Below are 16,735 nucleotides of genomic sequence, written 5' to 3'. Positions count from 1 at the left end.
CGCCGCCGGCTTCTCTGGGCCCGAGGTCATCTAAGATGGACTGATGCAAAGTGGAAAAGTGTTCTGTTGTCTGACGAGTCCACATTTCAAATCGTTTTTGGAAATATTAGACATCGTGTCATCCGGACCAAAGGGGAAGTGAACCATCCAGACTGTTATCGACGCAAAGTTGAAAAGCCAACATCTATGATGGTATGGGGATGCGTTAGTGCCCACGGCATGGGTAACTTACACATCTGTGAAGGCACCATTAATGCTGAAAGGTACATATAGGTTTTGGAACAACATATACTGCCATCTAAGCGCCGTCTTTTTCATGGACGCCCCTGCTTATTTCAGCAAGACAATGCCAAGCCACATTCAGCACGTGTTAAAGCAGCGTGGCTTCGTAAAAAAATAGTGCAAGTACTTTCCTGGCCCGCCTCCAGTCCAGACCAGTCCCCCATCGAAAATGTGTGGCACATTATGAAGCGTAAAATACGACAGCGGAGACCCCGGACTGGTAGGTAGGTAGGTCTTTATTGTCAATTTCAACAAGTACAATGACATTTTTGTTTAATTTTTGTTGAACGACTGAAGCTCTCTACATAAAACAAGAATGGGAAAGAATTCCACTTTCAAAGCTTCAACAATTAGTTTCCTCAGTTCCCAAACGTTTATTGAGTGTTGTTAAAAGAAAAGGTGATGTAACACAGTGGTGAACATGCCCTTTCCCAACTACTTTGGCACGTGTTGCAGCCATGAAATTCTAAGTTAATTATTATTTGCAAAAAAAAACAAAGTTTATGAGTTTGAACATCAAATATTTTGTCTTTGCAGTGCATTCAACTGAATATGGGTTGAAAAGGATTTGCAAATCATTGTATTCCGTTTATATTTACATCTAACACAATTTCCCAACTCTTATGGAAACGGGGTTTGTAATATGCAGAATTAAGACTCTTTTGTTGTACAAAGTTTGTGATTTGCAGACGGATCTGTGTTGGTTGTACTTTGCAGCAAAAGTGACATGAAGAATGTGCACAGTCTCCTGATTTCCTGTTTACGAGCAGTTTCTTGTCAAGCATTGTACCGACACATAAGACGACTGCTTAACATCACTGTCAAGTATTTGATCCTTGAGAACTACATTTGATTTATAAATACCATCATCAGTAGTAATTACAGTGTATTCTGGAAAGTATTCACAGGGCTTCACTTTTTTTCTACATTTGTTATGTTACAGCCTTATTCTGAAATGGAATAAATTCATTTTTGTCCTTTAAAAGTAATCTCAGTAAATTTAAAATAATGCTATTTGATAACAGTAGAAGGGAAGGTCAAACACAAATACAAATAGACGGGGTAGATATATCGAAAGGGTAAAAGAAAATACATTTTTGGGTGTAATAATAGATGATAAAATGAATAGGAAATCTCCTGCAAAAAAATATACAACATAAAGTAGTGAGAAACACATCAATAATGAACAAAGCAAAATATGTTCTGGACCGAAAATACTTCATATTTTCTACTGCTCACTAATGTTACATATCTGAGTTATTGTGTAGAAATATGAGGAAACCTGCGCTTCTTTCACTAACTGCGTAACAAAAAAGATCAATTAGAATAATACATAATGTTGTATGTAGAGAACATAAAAACCCTTTATTTATTGAATCAAAACTATTGAAATGGAAGGATTTGGTGCATTTGCAAACAGCTTCAATTTTGCACATGCACACTATATCCGGCTACCCAGAAATAAACAGCAATTCTTCTCAACAAAAGAGGATAAATATAGCCTTAGAGGAAAATGTAATTAAAACATTTGTATGCTCGTACAACACTTAAAATCTTTAGCATATCTGTACGTGGAATTAAATTATGGAATGGATTAACCAAATAAAGCACCAATATGATTCAGTTTAAGAGACTGTTCAAACTAGTGAAATGTTCACAAAGTACACAAAACAAGAATTATGATGAACATCTTGAACCTTTTTTAATTTTTTTTTATTGCGACAAAGATTATTTATACATTTAATATTTGTTTACTTACTATGGTATATTATTTATTTATTTGTTCACTGTTCTGTTATAGAGAAGAAGGAAATAGGATAAAATTGCTATTGGTATTACAAGCGGTAAGATTAAATAAGCTCTGCTTCTTCCTACTCCTTTTCGGACGTGCTGTAATGAAACAACTGGAAATGTGTAATGCATTACTTTGTATCGTACGCATGTTCGAAATAAACTGAAACTCAAGTGAAAGTCTACACGCAATACTACATAATGACAACATGAAAAGGTTTTTCAAATTTATTTTGCAATCGTGTTAAAAAAATCAATCAATCAATGTTTATTTGTATAAATCCAAATCACAAGTGTCTCAAAGGGCTGCACAAGCCACAACGACATCCGCGGTTCAGAGCCCACATAAGGGCAAGGAAAAACTCGCCCCAGTGGGACGTTGATGACAATGACTATGAGAAACCTTGGAGAGGACTGCATATGTGGGCAACCCCCCCCATAAAAAAATCACATGTACATAGGTATTTAAAATATTTTCTAAAACTTTGTTGATGCACCTTTGGCAGCAATTACAGCCTCAAGTATTTTTGAATACGATGCCACCAGTTTGGCACACCTATTTTTTGGGCAAGTTCGCCCATTCCTCTTTGCAGCACCTCTCAAGCTCCATCAGCTTGGATGAGAAGCGTTGGTTTTTATCCAAGTTGTCTCTGTACATTCGCGATTTTTATCCTTCAAGGTTGCCTTAGTCAGGCGCATAATACCTCATAGACCAGCAAACTAGCGGCACTATTGAAAGAACAACAGAAACACTGTTAAATGCGTTTCAAATTGGTAAAATGTACCACTGATTGTATCCTAAAATGAATACTTGAACTGGATTCAAATTAGCCACATGCATGTTTCAAAAGTGAAAAACCAGCTCCTGTATTGCAGTGCACTCTGGCATTTAATCTTCAATGCTTCTATTTTACGCGAATGCGTAACAAATGTCAGCAGATACATTGGAGAACAACATGGAAGGTTGACTATTTTGACTTTGTTTACTAGGTCCTCCAGATAGTCCTTTTCAACCCAAGTGTCACATTCCATGTGAGGACAACAACTGCTGGGAACTACGTATTCATTGCGTTTGGGGTCATGCATTTGATCCTCGGGTCCCTGTAACATATAGTCTACACTGGCAGACGGCGCATAGCGAGTAAGTGCAATTAATAAGACGTTCCTCAGCAAACAAATCCTAGCATCTGGAAATCTAATCGCTGTTCTTTTTGCTTCCAGCAAGGGCAATGTGACAACTGGGGCCAGTTTGAAAGGCCTAATCAACCGTGTGCACTTTTTCATGAACAGTCAACTTCGTGTTTGGGTCCAGGCTGAGAGCCGAGAGGGTTCTGCTAAATCCCCGGAGGTTGTCTTCAACACAGGACACATCAGTAAGTCCAGGACACACTAGGGCTGCACAAATAATCAGTTTTAAATCATCAATCAATCAATCAATCAATGTTTACTTATATAGCCCTAAATCACTAGTGTCTCAAAGGGCTGCACAAACCACTACGACATCCTCGGTAGGCCCACATAAGGGCAAGGAAAACTCACACCCAGTGGGACATCGGTGACAATGATGACTATGAGAACCTTGGAGAGGAGGAAAGCAATGGATGTCGAGCGGATCTAACATGATACTGTGAAAGTTCAATCCATAATGGATCCAACACAGTCGCGAGAGTCCAGTCCAAAGCGGATCCAACACAGCAGCGAGAGTCCCGTTCACAGCGGAGCCAGCAGGAAACCATCCCAAGCGGAGGCGGATCAGCAGCGCAGAGATGTCCCCAGCCGATACACAGGCGAGCAGTACATGGCCACCGGATCGGACCGGACCCCCTCCACAAGGGAGAGTGGGACATAGAAGAAAAAGAAAAGAAACGGCAGATCAACTGGTCTAAAAAGGGAGTCTATTTAAAGGCTAGAGTATACAAATGAGTTTTAAGGTGAGACTTAAATGCTTCTACTGAGGCGGCATCTCGAACTGTTACCGGGAGGGCATTCCAGAGTACTGGAGCCCGAACGGAAAACGCTCTATAGCCCGCAGACTTTTTTTGGGCTTTGGGAATCACTAATAAGCCGGAGTCTTTTGAACGCAGATTTCTTGCTGGGACATATGGTACAATACAATCGGCAAGATAGGCTGGCGCTAGACCGTGTAGTATTTTATAGGTAAGTAGTAAAACCTTAAAGTCACATCTTAAGTGCACAGGAAGCCAGTGCAGGTGAGCCAGTACAGGCGTAATGTGATCAAACTTTCTTGTTCTTGTCAAAAGTCTAGCAGCCGCATTTTGTACCAACTGTAATCTTTTAATGCTAGACATGGGGAGACCCGAAAATAATACGTTACAGTAATCGAGACGAGACGTAACAAACGCATGGATAATGATCTCGGCGTCTTTAGTGGACAAAATGGAGCGAATTTTAGCGATATTACGGAGATGAAAGAAGGCCGTTTTAGTAACGCTTTTAATGTGTGTCTCAAAGGAGAGAGTTGGGTCGAAGATAATACCCAGATTCTTTACCGTGTCGCCTTGTTTAATTGTTTGGTTGTCAAATGTTAAAGTTGTATTATTAAATAGAGTTCGGTGTCTAGCAGGACCGATAATCAGCATTTCCGTTTTTTTGGCGTTGAGTTGCAAAAAATTAGCGGACATCCATTGTTTAATTTCATTAAGGCACGCTTCCAACTGACTACAATCCGGCGTGTTGGTCAGCTTTAGGGGCATGTAGAGTTGGGTGTCATCAGCATAACAGTGAAAGCTAACACCGTATTTGCGTATGATGTCACCTAGCGGCAGCATGTAGATGCTGAAGAGTGCAGGGCCAAGGACCGAACCCTGGGGAACTCCACACGTTACCTTAATGTAGTCCGAGGTCACATTATTATGGGAGACACACTGCATCCTATCAGTAAGATAAGAGTTAAACCAAGACAGGGCTAAGTCTGACATACCAATTCGTGTTTTGATACGTTCTAATAAAATATTATGATCGACGGTATCGAAAGCAGCGCTAAGATCGAGGAGCAGCAACATAGATGACGCATCAGAGTCCATCGTTAGCAATAGATCATTAGTCATTTTTGCGAGGGCTGTCTCCGTGGAGTGATTTGCCCTGAAACCGGATTGAAAGGTTTCACATAGATTGTTAGACGCTAAGTGTTCATTTAACTGCTCCGCAACAATTTTTTCGAGGATTTTTGAAATAAAGGGAAGGTGAGACACCGGTCGGTAGTTTACCATGAGGTCAGGATCGAGGTTAGGTCTTTTAAGAAGAGGATGAATAACCGCTTTTTTGAATGCTAGGGGAACAGTCATTACCCTATTAATTAATTATGACAATGTTCACTAGTTCCAGTACTCCTTTGCCATGTCTTTCCTCGTACTATCGTCTATACCAGTGGTTCTCAAATGGGGGTACGCATACCCCTGGGGGTACTTGAAGGTATGCCAAGGGGTATGTGAGATTTTTTTTTAAATATTCTACTAATAGTAACAATTCAAAAATCCTTTATAAATATATTCATTGAATAATACTTCAACAACATGTGAACATGTTATGTTTAAAATATTCTTTTTTTGTGAAGAAATGTTTGAAATTAAGTTCATGAATACATTACAATCCCCAAAGAGGGCACTTTAAGTTGATTATTACTTCTATGTGTAGAAATCTTTATTTATAATTGAATCACTTGTTTATTTTTCAACGAGTTTTTAGTTATTTTTATATCTTTTTTTCCAAATAGTTCAAGAAAGACCACTACAAATGAGCAATATTTTGCACTGTTATACAATTTAATAAATCAGAAACTGATGACATAGTGCTGTATTTTACTTCTTTATGTCTTTTTTTCAACCAAAAATGCTTTGCTCTGATTAGGGGGTACTTGAATTAAAAAAAAATTCACAGGGCGTACATCACTGAAAAAAGTTTGAGAACCACTGTTTCAGTGTACCGTGAGATATTGTCTGGTGTGCCGTGGGAGATTATGTAACTTCACCTAATTGGGTTAAAAATATATTTGTCAGGCTTTCCCCTGACAGTTTGTCTATGTTTTAGTTTTTTCCTCTGCATTTGTCTGTTTCCTCTGTGTTTAGTATCTCCTGTCTTTAGTTCCTGTCTAGTGCTCTTATTTTGTTAGCTTCTTGTCTTGTTCCCTGAGTGCTGTGTTCCTCCTCAGCTGCAACTGATTGGCACCTGGCCACACCTGTTGCCAATCAGCCCGCTCCTATTTCTACCTGCTTTGTCTTGTGTCAGTTGCTGGATCATTGTATGGTCGTTGCCACATATCACTCTTGTCGTGCTACCTGTCGTGTCGTTTTGTTACAGCTACTACCTGTCATGCTACATTTTGTCCTGGTGGTCGTAGCGGTAAGCTGTTTCTGTTAGCATTAGTTATTTCCAGTTTTTCTGTTTGCTATCCACTAGCTTCCATGCTAAAGTTCTTTTTTGTTTTCTAGCTTCCAGTGCTAGCTCCCTTAGTTTGTTGTTCCGCCCACGTGCATGCTTTTTGTTTGTTCTTGTTTAGTTTTAATTAAATCATGTTTTCATATTCTATGCCTGCCTCCGTCTCTGCATCTAGGGGTTCATCAACAAATAACTCTTGACAATATTTTTCAAACCAGTAATTATAAACCGTAAATGTGCCGTTGTTAAATATCTGCACTGTCGAGAGCTCGGCAGAGTAACCGTGTAATACTCTTCCATACCAGTAGGCGGCAGCAGGTAGCTAATCACTTTGTAGATGTCGGGAACGATGATGATGGTTTGCAAGTAAAAGGGTGTCTAATGCTTAAACAAAAAATAAACAAAAGACGAGTGCCGCTAAGAAAAGGCATTGAAGCTTAGGGGAGGCTATGCAAAACTAAAACTGAACTGGCTGCAAAGTAAAGAAAAACAGAATGCTGGACGACAGCAAAGACTTATAGCGTGTGGAGCAGACGGCGTCCACAAATGACATGACAATCAACAACAAAATAGGAGCGTAAGACAAGAACTAAACCACTACACACAGGAAAACACCCAAAAAAGTCAAAATAAGTCACAACGTGATGTGACAGGTGGTGGCAGTACACCTACTTTGAGATAAGAGCTATAGTGATGCATGCTTGGTTATGGTTGGAATTCATATCAATAATGACTTTTTATTATCAATATCAGCTGCTGGGTTTCATTTTTTAATGTTTTCTACTGGTGCTGTGCCTCAGAATCTTCGGTTGAAAAACACTGGTCTATACACCTGGTTTTCGCTCTGCTGCTGTGTAGTTACTTTAAAAACATGGATGTCAGAGTTGTTTTTATGGAGGACCACATGTCAATTATGGCTGCCCTCAGAGGGCCGCTTGTAACAGTGAATATACAGTATATGACTATAAATGTATATTAACCTTGTAAACAATTGTATCCCATTTTCAAGTATTTATTTTTGATAATCCAAAAAAATGCATGGAATATATTGTATGATTACAAAACCCAAAACCAGTGAAGTTGGCACCTTGTGTAAATGGTAAATAAAGACGATACAATGATTTGCAAATCCTTTTCAACCTATATTCAATTGAATAGACTGCAAAGACAAGATACTTAACGTTCGAACTGGAAAACATAGTTATGTTTTCAAAATATTGGCTCATTTGGAATTTAGTGCCTGCAACATGTTTTAAAAAAAGCTGGCACATGTGGCAAAAAAGACTGAGAAAGTTGAGGAATGCTCATCAAACACTTATTTGGATCATCCCACAGGTGAACAGGCTAATTGGGAATATGTCGGTGCCATGATTGGGTATAAAAGCAGCTTCCACGAAATGCTCAGTTATTCACAAACAGGGATGGGGTGAGGGTCACCACTTTGTGAACAAATGCGTGAGCAAATTGTATAAGAACAACATTTCTCAACCAGCTATTGCAAGGAATTTAGGGATTTTAACCCTCTACGGTCCGTAATGTCATCAAGACGTTCAGAGAATCTGGAGAAATCAATGCACATAAGCAGCAAGGCTGAAAACCAACATTGAATGCCCTTGACCATTTATTTATCTGCTATGCACTTGAAGTGTACTGTTTGCATGAACCGATGACCAAATAAAAACCATTGAAATTGGAAAATTTAAAAATCACATTGTGGAAGTTTCTCCCACGAACCACTAAGCACTGACATAAGAGCCTGGATCAGGTTCACAATATAGTTTTATTTTGCAATAAAGTCTCTTAGATGATTTATAGCAATTGTCTTTTTCTGTCTCCGGCTCTTGCTCCAACTCCAACACACCTCTCCTCTCCGGCTGCTGCCTTTTAACAGAGCGACAGGTGATTAGATGAGCAGGCCCAGGTGGGCCATCGATGCACCTGTCGGTGATCTCGCAGTCGGTCCTGACACACCCCGCTTCGTTGCATGTCTGCAGGCCACGCCCCCCTCCACAAACATTTTCAAAGAAAACAATCATAATTTTCTTTTTGCCCAAAATTGTGCAGCCCGAGGACACACTGCTCTTAATATAGGTGTTTTGTTTTAAATTCAGTGTTATTTTACGTAAAAATCTCCTCCCTGTAGTGAAACCAGCCCAACCTAAGATTATGTGGAGCCAACAAGATCCTTTGGAAATTTCCTGGAATTCCATCTGTAATGAGCCACACCTGTCTTTGGGATCGTGCGATGTGCGATATCGTACTGAGGTGGACAAAACCTGGATTGAGGTACCTTTTTAAATCTAATGCAGCGGTGTCCACATACGAAAAAATTGAAGATGTGATGGGCCACTTTGATATTTTTGTATATTGTGTGGTATTCGGCGGGTCTGTGGGACCCCTTTTCATTTTTTATTAAAAGAAAAACGATACAATTATTAATTTTTCTAACTGAGACACACTGACTTTGGCTAATTTTCCTGTTAAAAAACATATATCATTATACATATTTAATGACCACACACCATACACCCCCCTACACATTTCTATTACATATAAGATGTCCGGGTCTAATAGAAGTGGGGAAATTGATGTTCTGTGTACCACACACACACACACACACACACACACACACACACACACACACACACACAGCAGGGCTAGACAGGAGGAGGACAGAGTGTAGGTACACAGAACACCAGAGGGTCAAATGTGCGAGAAAAAGAGAGCAGACAGTGTTGACAAACAATGTTGCAACCTAGTGTGGGAACCGCAGGTGCAGAAACACAAAAGAGGAATCCCTGTGGGATGCAGAAACCGGCAGAGAAATTTTCCGTGCAACGTTCATATTGTTGTTACTCAGCCAGCGTTTGCGGGTCTGACGGACCCTTTGCATTTTGTGGCTTTTAATGCCTCACAAACAAACACTTTTATGGTAAAATACTGAGCAGATGTTTACGTTATACCAATAAACGGGTCCATTAGACCCACAAACGCTGGCTGAGTATCAACAATATGAACATGACACAAGGTTTTTTTGTTTTTTTTTAATAAGTCTAAAAAAGAATTTTTTTAGTTTTGTGTTATTAGTCGTTATTATAGTACGAGTATTGACATTTCCGTATTTTATCTTTCCATTGTGTTTTTTCCCCCCCTATTTTTTCTCTCAATTTAATTGATTTTTTTTCTTTTTAACAAAGGAAGAAATTGGAGCACAAGTCAACTATGAATTCAGCGGTGAAGTCCAGCCTGCTGTGTTCTACGAATTTCAAGTTCGTTGTTCCTGTGCGACGGGATTGATGAGCGACTGGAGTGCAAGTCATAGAATAAAAAGCTCTGAAGCAGGTTAGCTTTTTTTCTTCTAAGGTAGTTGGGCAAAAGTTAAAAAAGAGGAAGGATCTATTATCTAGCTTTTCAAACGTTGCTAGTTTTAACATTTGGAGCGGGACTTGTTGTTTCAGCTCCCACTGGAGAGATGGACGTATGGGAGGATTGTGGAGTGCCTGCCACCAATAGTGATTGTGTTATGACCTGGAAGGTAGATAGCTTTTTTTTTTGGACCATCTTTTATGTTCTGATTCTGAATAATAACTATACAATATTTCACTTGGATAGATTCACAATTGCACAATTGATTCACATCTGCACTGTGCCACTTATCAAATTTTTCCATTTACTACCGCTTATTCCCTTTCGGGGTCGCGGGGGGCGCCGGTGCCTATCTCAGCTACAATCGGGCGGAAGGCGGGGTACACCTCATCGCAGGGACTTATCAAATTCCACTTGATATTAGGTATATTTACTAGAAAAAAATGAGATCACCTCGCTATGCCAGCGACTTCCATATTTTCCAAAAACAATCTGAAATGTGGACTCGTCAGACCACAGAACACTTTTACACTTTGCATCGGTCCATCTTAGATGAGCTAGGGCACAGCGAAGCCGGCAGCGTTTCTGGGTGTTGTTGATAAATGGCTTTGGCTTTGCATAGTAGAGTTTTAACTTGCACTTATCAGATGTAGCGGCGAACTGAAGTTACTGACAATGGTTTTCTGAAGTGTTCCTGAGGCCATGTGGTGATATCCTTTACACACTGATGTCACTTTTTGATGTAGTACTGACTGAGGGATCGAAGGTCCTTAATATCATTGATTACGTGCAGTGATTTCTCCAAATTCTCTGAACCTTTTGATGATATTACGGACCGTAGATCGGGAAATCCCTATCTTCCTTGCTATAGTTCATTGAAAAATGTTGTTCTTAAACTGTTGGAGAATTTTCTCACGCATTTGTTCACAAAGTGGTGACCCTCGCCCCATCCTTGTTTGTGAATGACTGAACATGTCATGGAAGCTGCTTTTATACCCAATCATGGCACCCACCTGTTACCAATGAGACTGTTCACCTGTGGGATGTTCCAAATACGTGTTTGATGAGCATTCCTCAACATTCTCAGTCTTTTTTGCCACTTGTGCCAGCTTTTTTGAACCATGTTGCAGGCATCAAAATCCAAATGAGCTAATATTTGAAAAAATAAAGTTTTCCAGTTCGAACGTTAAGTGAATGAATTAATTTACATGGACCCCGACTTAAACAAGTTGAAAAACTTATTGGGGTGTTACCATTTAGTGGTCAATTGTACGGAATATGTACTGAACTGTGCAATCTACTAATAAAAGTGTCAATCAATCAATCAAAGTATCTTGTCTTTGCAGTCTATTCAATTGAATATAAGTTGAAAAGGATTTGCAGAACATTTTATTCTGTTTTTATTTACCATTTACACAAGGTGCCAACTTCACTGGTTTCGGTTTTGTTAGAAATGGCAACAGTAGAGGATTTTGGCATGCATATGCAAGTACGAGCCAGTCTGCCCCTCAACAAGAGGGTAGAGAAAAAATGAGGAACTATCTTCAACTGTGGACAACTGGATTAGAATGGCGAACTCTTTGGGTAAACCTCTACCATATATACCAAACCATTCCATACCAACTTTATTTATAAAGCCATTTAAAAAAACAACCACCGTTGAAGAACAAAGGGCTGTACACGACAAAGAAATACAGGCAAAGGACAGACTAAAAAATAACATTTAAAACAGGAGTAGAATACACAGCAAATACAAATTATCCTAAGAACAATTTGTTAGATAAAAAGCAATTAAAAAGTTAAAAAACGTTTGAAGTCCCATGCTTGGTTGAAAGCCAGGGACCATGGGCTTATCGTGCAGAGCCAAGGGGCGTAAGTCAACAGGGTGGAGCTAACAGGTACTACAAGGTCCAAACACTATTACTTCTGTCTTCTTTTCATTGAAATTTAGGTCCATCCAGGCCTTGATATGATCAAGACAAGTAAATAGAAATAATGAAATACCCATTGGGCAGCACGGTGGTAGAGGGCTTAGTGCAGGGGTGTCAAACTCAAACACAGAGTGGGCCAAAATTGAAAACTGAACAAAGCCGCGGGCCAAGGTTGAACATATTAGCCTTTTAATAGGGACCCAAACAAGTTTTGCAATGAGTATTGAACAAGTAAGGCTTACATAGGGCAGACCGGTGGGACAGGGGTTAGTGCATCTGCCTCACAATACGAAGGTCCTGAGTAATCCTGGGTTCACTCCCGGGCTCGGGATCTTTCTGTGTGGAGTTTGCATGTTCTCCCCGTGACTGCGTGGGTTCCCTCCGGGTACTCGGGCTTCCTCCCATGGAACAGGCAGAGTTTATATAACATAGAAGTGCAAAATCAACTTTCAAAAAACAAACGAAAAAACATCAGTGGTATATTAAATAAAACGTAATTTAAAAAATTAATGCCTCTTTTCTATTTGCAGCCTTCTGAGGTAAATGTCAACATTAACTTTTTCCGCAGGCTAATAAATTCGAAAGTAAAATAGAAATTAGGTGGGCGGGGTATGGTGGTAGCGGGTGGGTGTATATTGTAGCATTCCGGAAAGAGTTAGTGCTGCAAAGGGTCCTGGGTATTTGTTCTGTTGTTGTTATGCTGTGTTACGGTGCGGGTGTTCTCCCGAATTGTGTTTTGTCATTCTTGTTTGGTGTGGGTTCACAGTGTGGCGCATATTTGTAACAATGTTAAAGTTGTTTATACGGCCACCCTCAGTGTGACCTGTATGGCTGTTGGCCAAGTATGTGTGTTTGAAAGCCGCATATATGGAGGAACAGAGGACGTGACGGCATGTTGTAGAGGACGCTAAAGACAGTGCCTTTAAGGCACGCTCCCAATATTGTTGTCCGGGTGGAAATCGGGAGAATGGTTGCCCAGGGAGATTTTAGGGAAGGGCACTAAACTTTGGGAGTCTACCGGGAAAATCGGGAGGGTTGGCAAGTATGAGTATTAGCGGTGAATGTGGTGTTACCGGCAGGCCAACTTTAATGTTAATTTGATATTGCCTCAAGGGCCAAATGAAATTAAACGGCGGGCCAGAGTTTGACACCCATGGCTTAGTGCATCTGCTTCACAATACCAAGGTCCTGAGTAGTCCTGGGTTCAATCCCGGGCTCGGTGTTCTTAATGTGTGGAGTTCGCATGTCCTCCCCGTGAATGCTTGGGTTCCCTCCGGGTACTCTTGCTTCCTCCCATCTTCAAAAACATGCACCTGGGGATAGGTTGATTGGCAACACTAAATTGGCCCTAGTGTGCGAATGTGAGTGTGAATGTTGTCTGTCTATCTGTGTTGGCCCTGCGATGAGGTGGCGACTTGTCCAGGGTGTACGTCGCCTTCCGCCCGAATGTAGCTGAGATAGGCTCCAGCGACCCCAAAAGGGACAAGCGGTAGAAAATGGTTGGATGGATGAATGGAAATACCAGTTAACATAACTAAGGCAAAATCCGTCACTACGGTCTTGAATTCCAAACGACTCCTTTATAGTAAGTTTGGAAAAAGGCAAGTGGGTTTTATAAAATTTGTCCTCCATTCCCCCAATTTTCAGGACTTATGTGGATCCCAAATATATAAAAACCGGTACTGAGAGGTTAGAAACGTTGATTTTGCACAATTGGACCCCTTTAAACACCACTACACTGCTGTTATAATAAAGTGATTAAAATCTCATAGACTATGGACTGTCAGCTTCATTTTTTTGTGCAAAAGTATGCCGTCATATTTATGTCACATTGTAATTTCTTACCCCTTTTCTTCCACTGCAGATGCTTCCTATATCTCAAGCTCACGGTCACATTCTGGGATATGAATGGACACTGTCCAAACACGGCAATGATGAATTCTTCAATGTTTCCACAGCCGAGCCAATGGGCTGGCTGGTATGCCATGAGATGCAATGCTACGTCAATTTCTCTTTAAAGAATGTAACATCGGTCAATATATCGGCCTACAACGCCCATGGTTCTACAGAGCCTTCTTACCTTGCCCTCCCAACAACAGGTACTGTATTTTCTGTGCAGATTGTCTTAAAAGTTGCTGTTAATTGGATTTGAAATTGTGGCGGGTGCTCCACATAATAGATAAAAAAACAGGGTGAAACAGTAGCAATGCAGTTAGCCTTTTGCACATACAGATCCTGCTGAGTTGACATATAGGAACAGAAAGATCTACTCCTTGGTACGCGTCACACAGAACCCGGTGAAGTGGCATTCTGCCATTCAAACCAGGCTTGTGCAAAATTCAAAATTTAGAATTGTAATGAAATTCATCTGAAGAGTTGTAATTTGGGCAGCACAGTGGAACAGGGGTTAGTGCCTGTGCCTCACAATACGAAGCTTCCTGGGTTCGGGTTCTCCCTGTGACCGCATGGGTTCCCTCCGGGTACTCCGGCTTCTTCCCCCCTCCAAAGACATGCACCTGGGGATAGGTTGATTGTTGAGATGTCGATATTATCGGCCGATAAATGCTTTCAAATGTAACATGGGAAATTATCGGTATCGGTTTCAAAAAGTAAAATTTATGACTTTTTTAAAACGCCGCTGTATGGAGTGGTACAAGGACGTAGGGAGAAGTACAGAGCAGTTGCATCACCCAGTCATACTCCCGATTTTCTCGGAAGACACCCGAATTTCAGTGCCCCTCCCGAAAATCTCCCGGTGCAACCATTCTCCCGAATTTCTCCCAATTTCCATCCAGACAACATTGTTTGGAGCGTGCCTTAAAAAGCACTGCCTTTACGTGCCGGCCCAATCACATCATGTCAACAGCTTTTCAGACAAGTGAATGCAAGGCATACTTGGTCAACAGCCATACAGGTCACACTGAGGGTGGCCGTATAAACAACTTTAACACTGTTACAAATATGCGCCACACTGTGAACCCACACCAAACAAGAATGACAAACACATTTCGGGAGAACATCCGCACCCTAACACAACATAAACACAACAGAACACATATCCAGAACCCCTGCAGCACTAACTCTTCCGGGACGCTACAATATACACCCCCCGTTACTCCTTACCCCCGCCCACCTCAACTTCCTCATGTCCCAAATTCCAAGCTGCTGTTTTGAGGCATGTTAAAAAAAATAATGCATTTTGTGACTTCAATAACAAAAATGTATTTTGGAAAAACCTTGTTACATTGTTTAATGCATCCAGCGGGGAATCACAACAAAATTAGGCACAATAATGTATCAATTTCACGACTATATATATCGGTTGATATCGGAATCGGTAATCAAGAGTTGGACAATATCGGATATCGGCAAAAAAGCCATTATCGGGCATCTTTAGTTGATTGGCAACACTAAATTGGCCCCTAGTGTGTGAATGTTGTCTATCTAATTTTCTTGAAGGAACTCTCCTGAAGGAATAAATAATGTACTATTTATCTAAGAGTGTTGAGGTTGCAACTTGTCCAGGGTGTACCCCGAATGCAGCTGAGATAGGCTCCAGCACCGCCCCCCCCCCCCCCCCCCCCCCCCCCCCCCCAAAAAAAAAACAAACCCGAGGGACAAGTGGTAGATGGATGGAGTGGTAATTTGAATTAGAATTGTAGAATAATTAGAATAATTTCTTTAGGGTTAATCTGCCCAAGCAAAGTCTGTGAGCATGAAATGGTAAAGCCTGCTCGGATGGGAGGCAAAACTTATTTTAAGACAAACTGAATAGTCTCGTTGTGATGGATTTAATGCCCTAATAATCCTTATTACCAAGTATCCATCCATCCATTTTCTACCGCTTATCCCTTTCAGGGCCTCGGGGGGTGCTGGAGCCTATTCATCTACAATCGGGCAGAAGGCGTCGTACACCCTGGACAAGTTGCCACCTCACTCACATTCACACACTAGGGCCAATTAACAAGATACATTTCTCAGGTTTGACAAACGTTTTGGCCTAGAAATATTTTACAAACTTTAGAATTACACACAAATTTTCTCTCCATTTTTCAAAATTTGCATAAATAAAACATTCTGAGAAATATATATATTTGTTTCCACAGGCGGATCGGTGCGGCGTCTTCAGTAATGCGGACGTTGTATCGATCCGTTGTGGTGAAGAAGGAGCTGAGCCGGAAGGCAAAGCTCTCAATTTACCGGTCGATCTATGTTCCCATCCTCACCTATGCTCATGAGCTTTGGGTCATGACCGAAAGGATAAGATCACGGGTACAAGCGGCCCAAATGAGTTTCCTGGCTCTCCCTTAGAGATAGGGTGAGAAGCTCTGCCATCCGGGAGGAACTCAAAGTAAAGCCGCTGCTCCTCCACATGGAGAGGAGCCAGATGAGGTGGTTCGGGCATCTGGTCAGGATGCCACCCGAACGCCTCCCTAGGGAGGTGTTTAGGGCACGTCCAGCTGGTAGGAGGCCACGGGGAAGACCCAGGACACGTTGGGAAGACTATGTCTCCCGGCTGGCCTGGGAATGCCTCGGGATCCCCCGGGAAGAGCTAGACGAAGTGGCTGGGGAGAGGGAAGTCAGGGTTTCCCTGCTTAGGCTGCTGCCCCCGCGACCCGACCTCGGATAAGCGGAAGATGATGGATGGATGGATGGATGTTTCCACGTTAGGTCAGGAAAAAACACAGAAGCTATTTCATCCCTACAAGCCTGTTTCGCAGGTTTTCCTACTCATCGGGGGATTTAGGCTTGTTTCGCAGGTTTTCCTGCTCTCCGGGGGATTTTATTTTATTTCATAAAATCCCCCGAAGAGCAGGGAAACCTGCAAAACAGGCTTGTAGGGATGAAATAGCCTCTGTGTTATTTCCTGACCTAACTTATATTCTGCTTTACCACGGTATTGAGCACTGTATAATGGAGAAACCATAGAAACCTCGTCTATATTTGTTTCTATGTATTTTACCAACATT

The 16,735-nt window shown here is 41.2% G+C and overlaps 1 protein-coding gene across 3 annotated transcripts in view; it reads left to right on the top strand.

The window, feature by feature from the left end:
• The window catches only part of il12rb2l (interleukin 12 receptor, beta 2a, like), a 49,608-nt gene that overhangs the window by 10,907 nt on the left and 21,966 nt on the right, over window positions 1-16,735 (top strand). For 2 of the 3 annotated variants that reach the window (XM_061885009.1, XM_061885008.1), the window contains exons 4-10: window positions 3,064-3,214; window positions 3,295-3,446; window positions 8,612-8,754; window positions 9,666-9,810; window positions 9,927-10,003; window positions 13,630-13,864; window positions 15,624-15,746. In XM_061885009.1, coding sequence (XP_061740993.1) covers window positions 3,064-3,214; window positions 3,295-3,446; window positions 8,612-8,754; window positions 9,666-9,810; window positions 9,927-10,003; window positions 13,630-13,864; window positions 15,624-15,746 — 1,026 coding nt within the window. The remainder of the gene's footprint in view (window positions 1-3,063; window positions 3,215-3,294; window positions 3,447-8,611; window positions 8,755-9,665; window positions 9,811-9,926; window positions 10,004-13,629; window positions 13,865-15,623; window positions 15,747-16,735) is intronic. The other variant, XM_061885010.1, reaches the window with a different exon arrangement.

Source organism: Nerophis ophidion, linkage group LG23 (genome assembly GCF_033978795.1).
Source record: "Nerophis ophidion isolate RoL-2023_Sa linkage group LG23, RoL_Noph_v1.0, whole genome shotgun sequence".
NCBI classification, from domain to species: Eukaryota; Metazoa; Chordata; class Actinopteri; order Syngnathiformes; family Syngnathidae; genus Nerophis; species Nerophis ophidion.
Note: the sequence above shows the minus strand (reverse complement) of the source record. Positions and strands in the feature narration are given on the sequence as shown.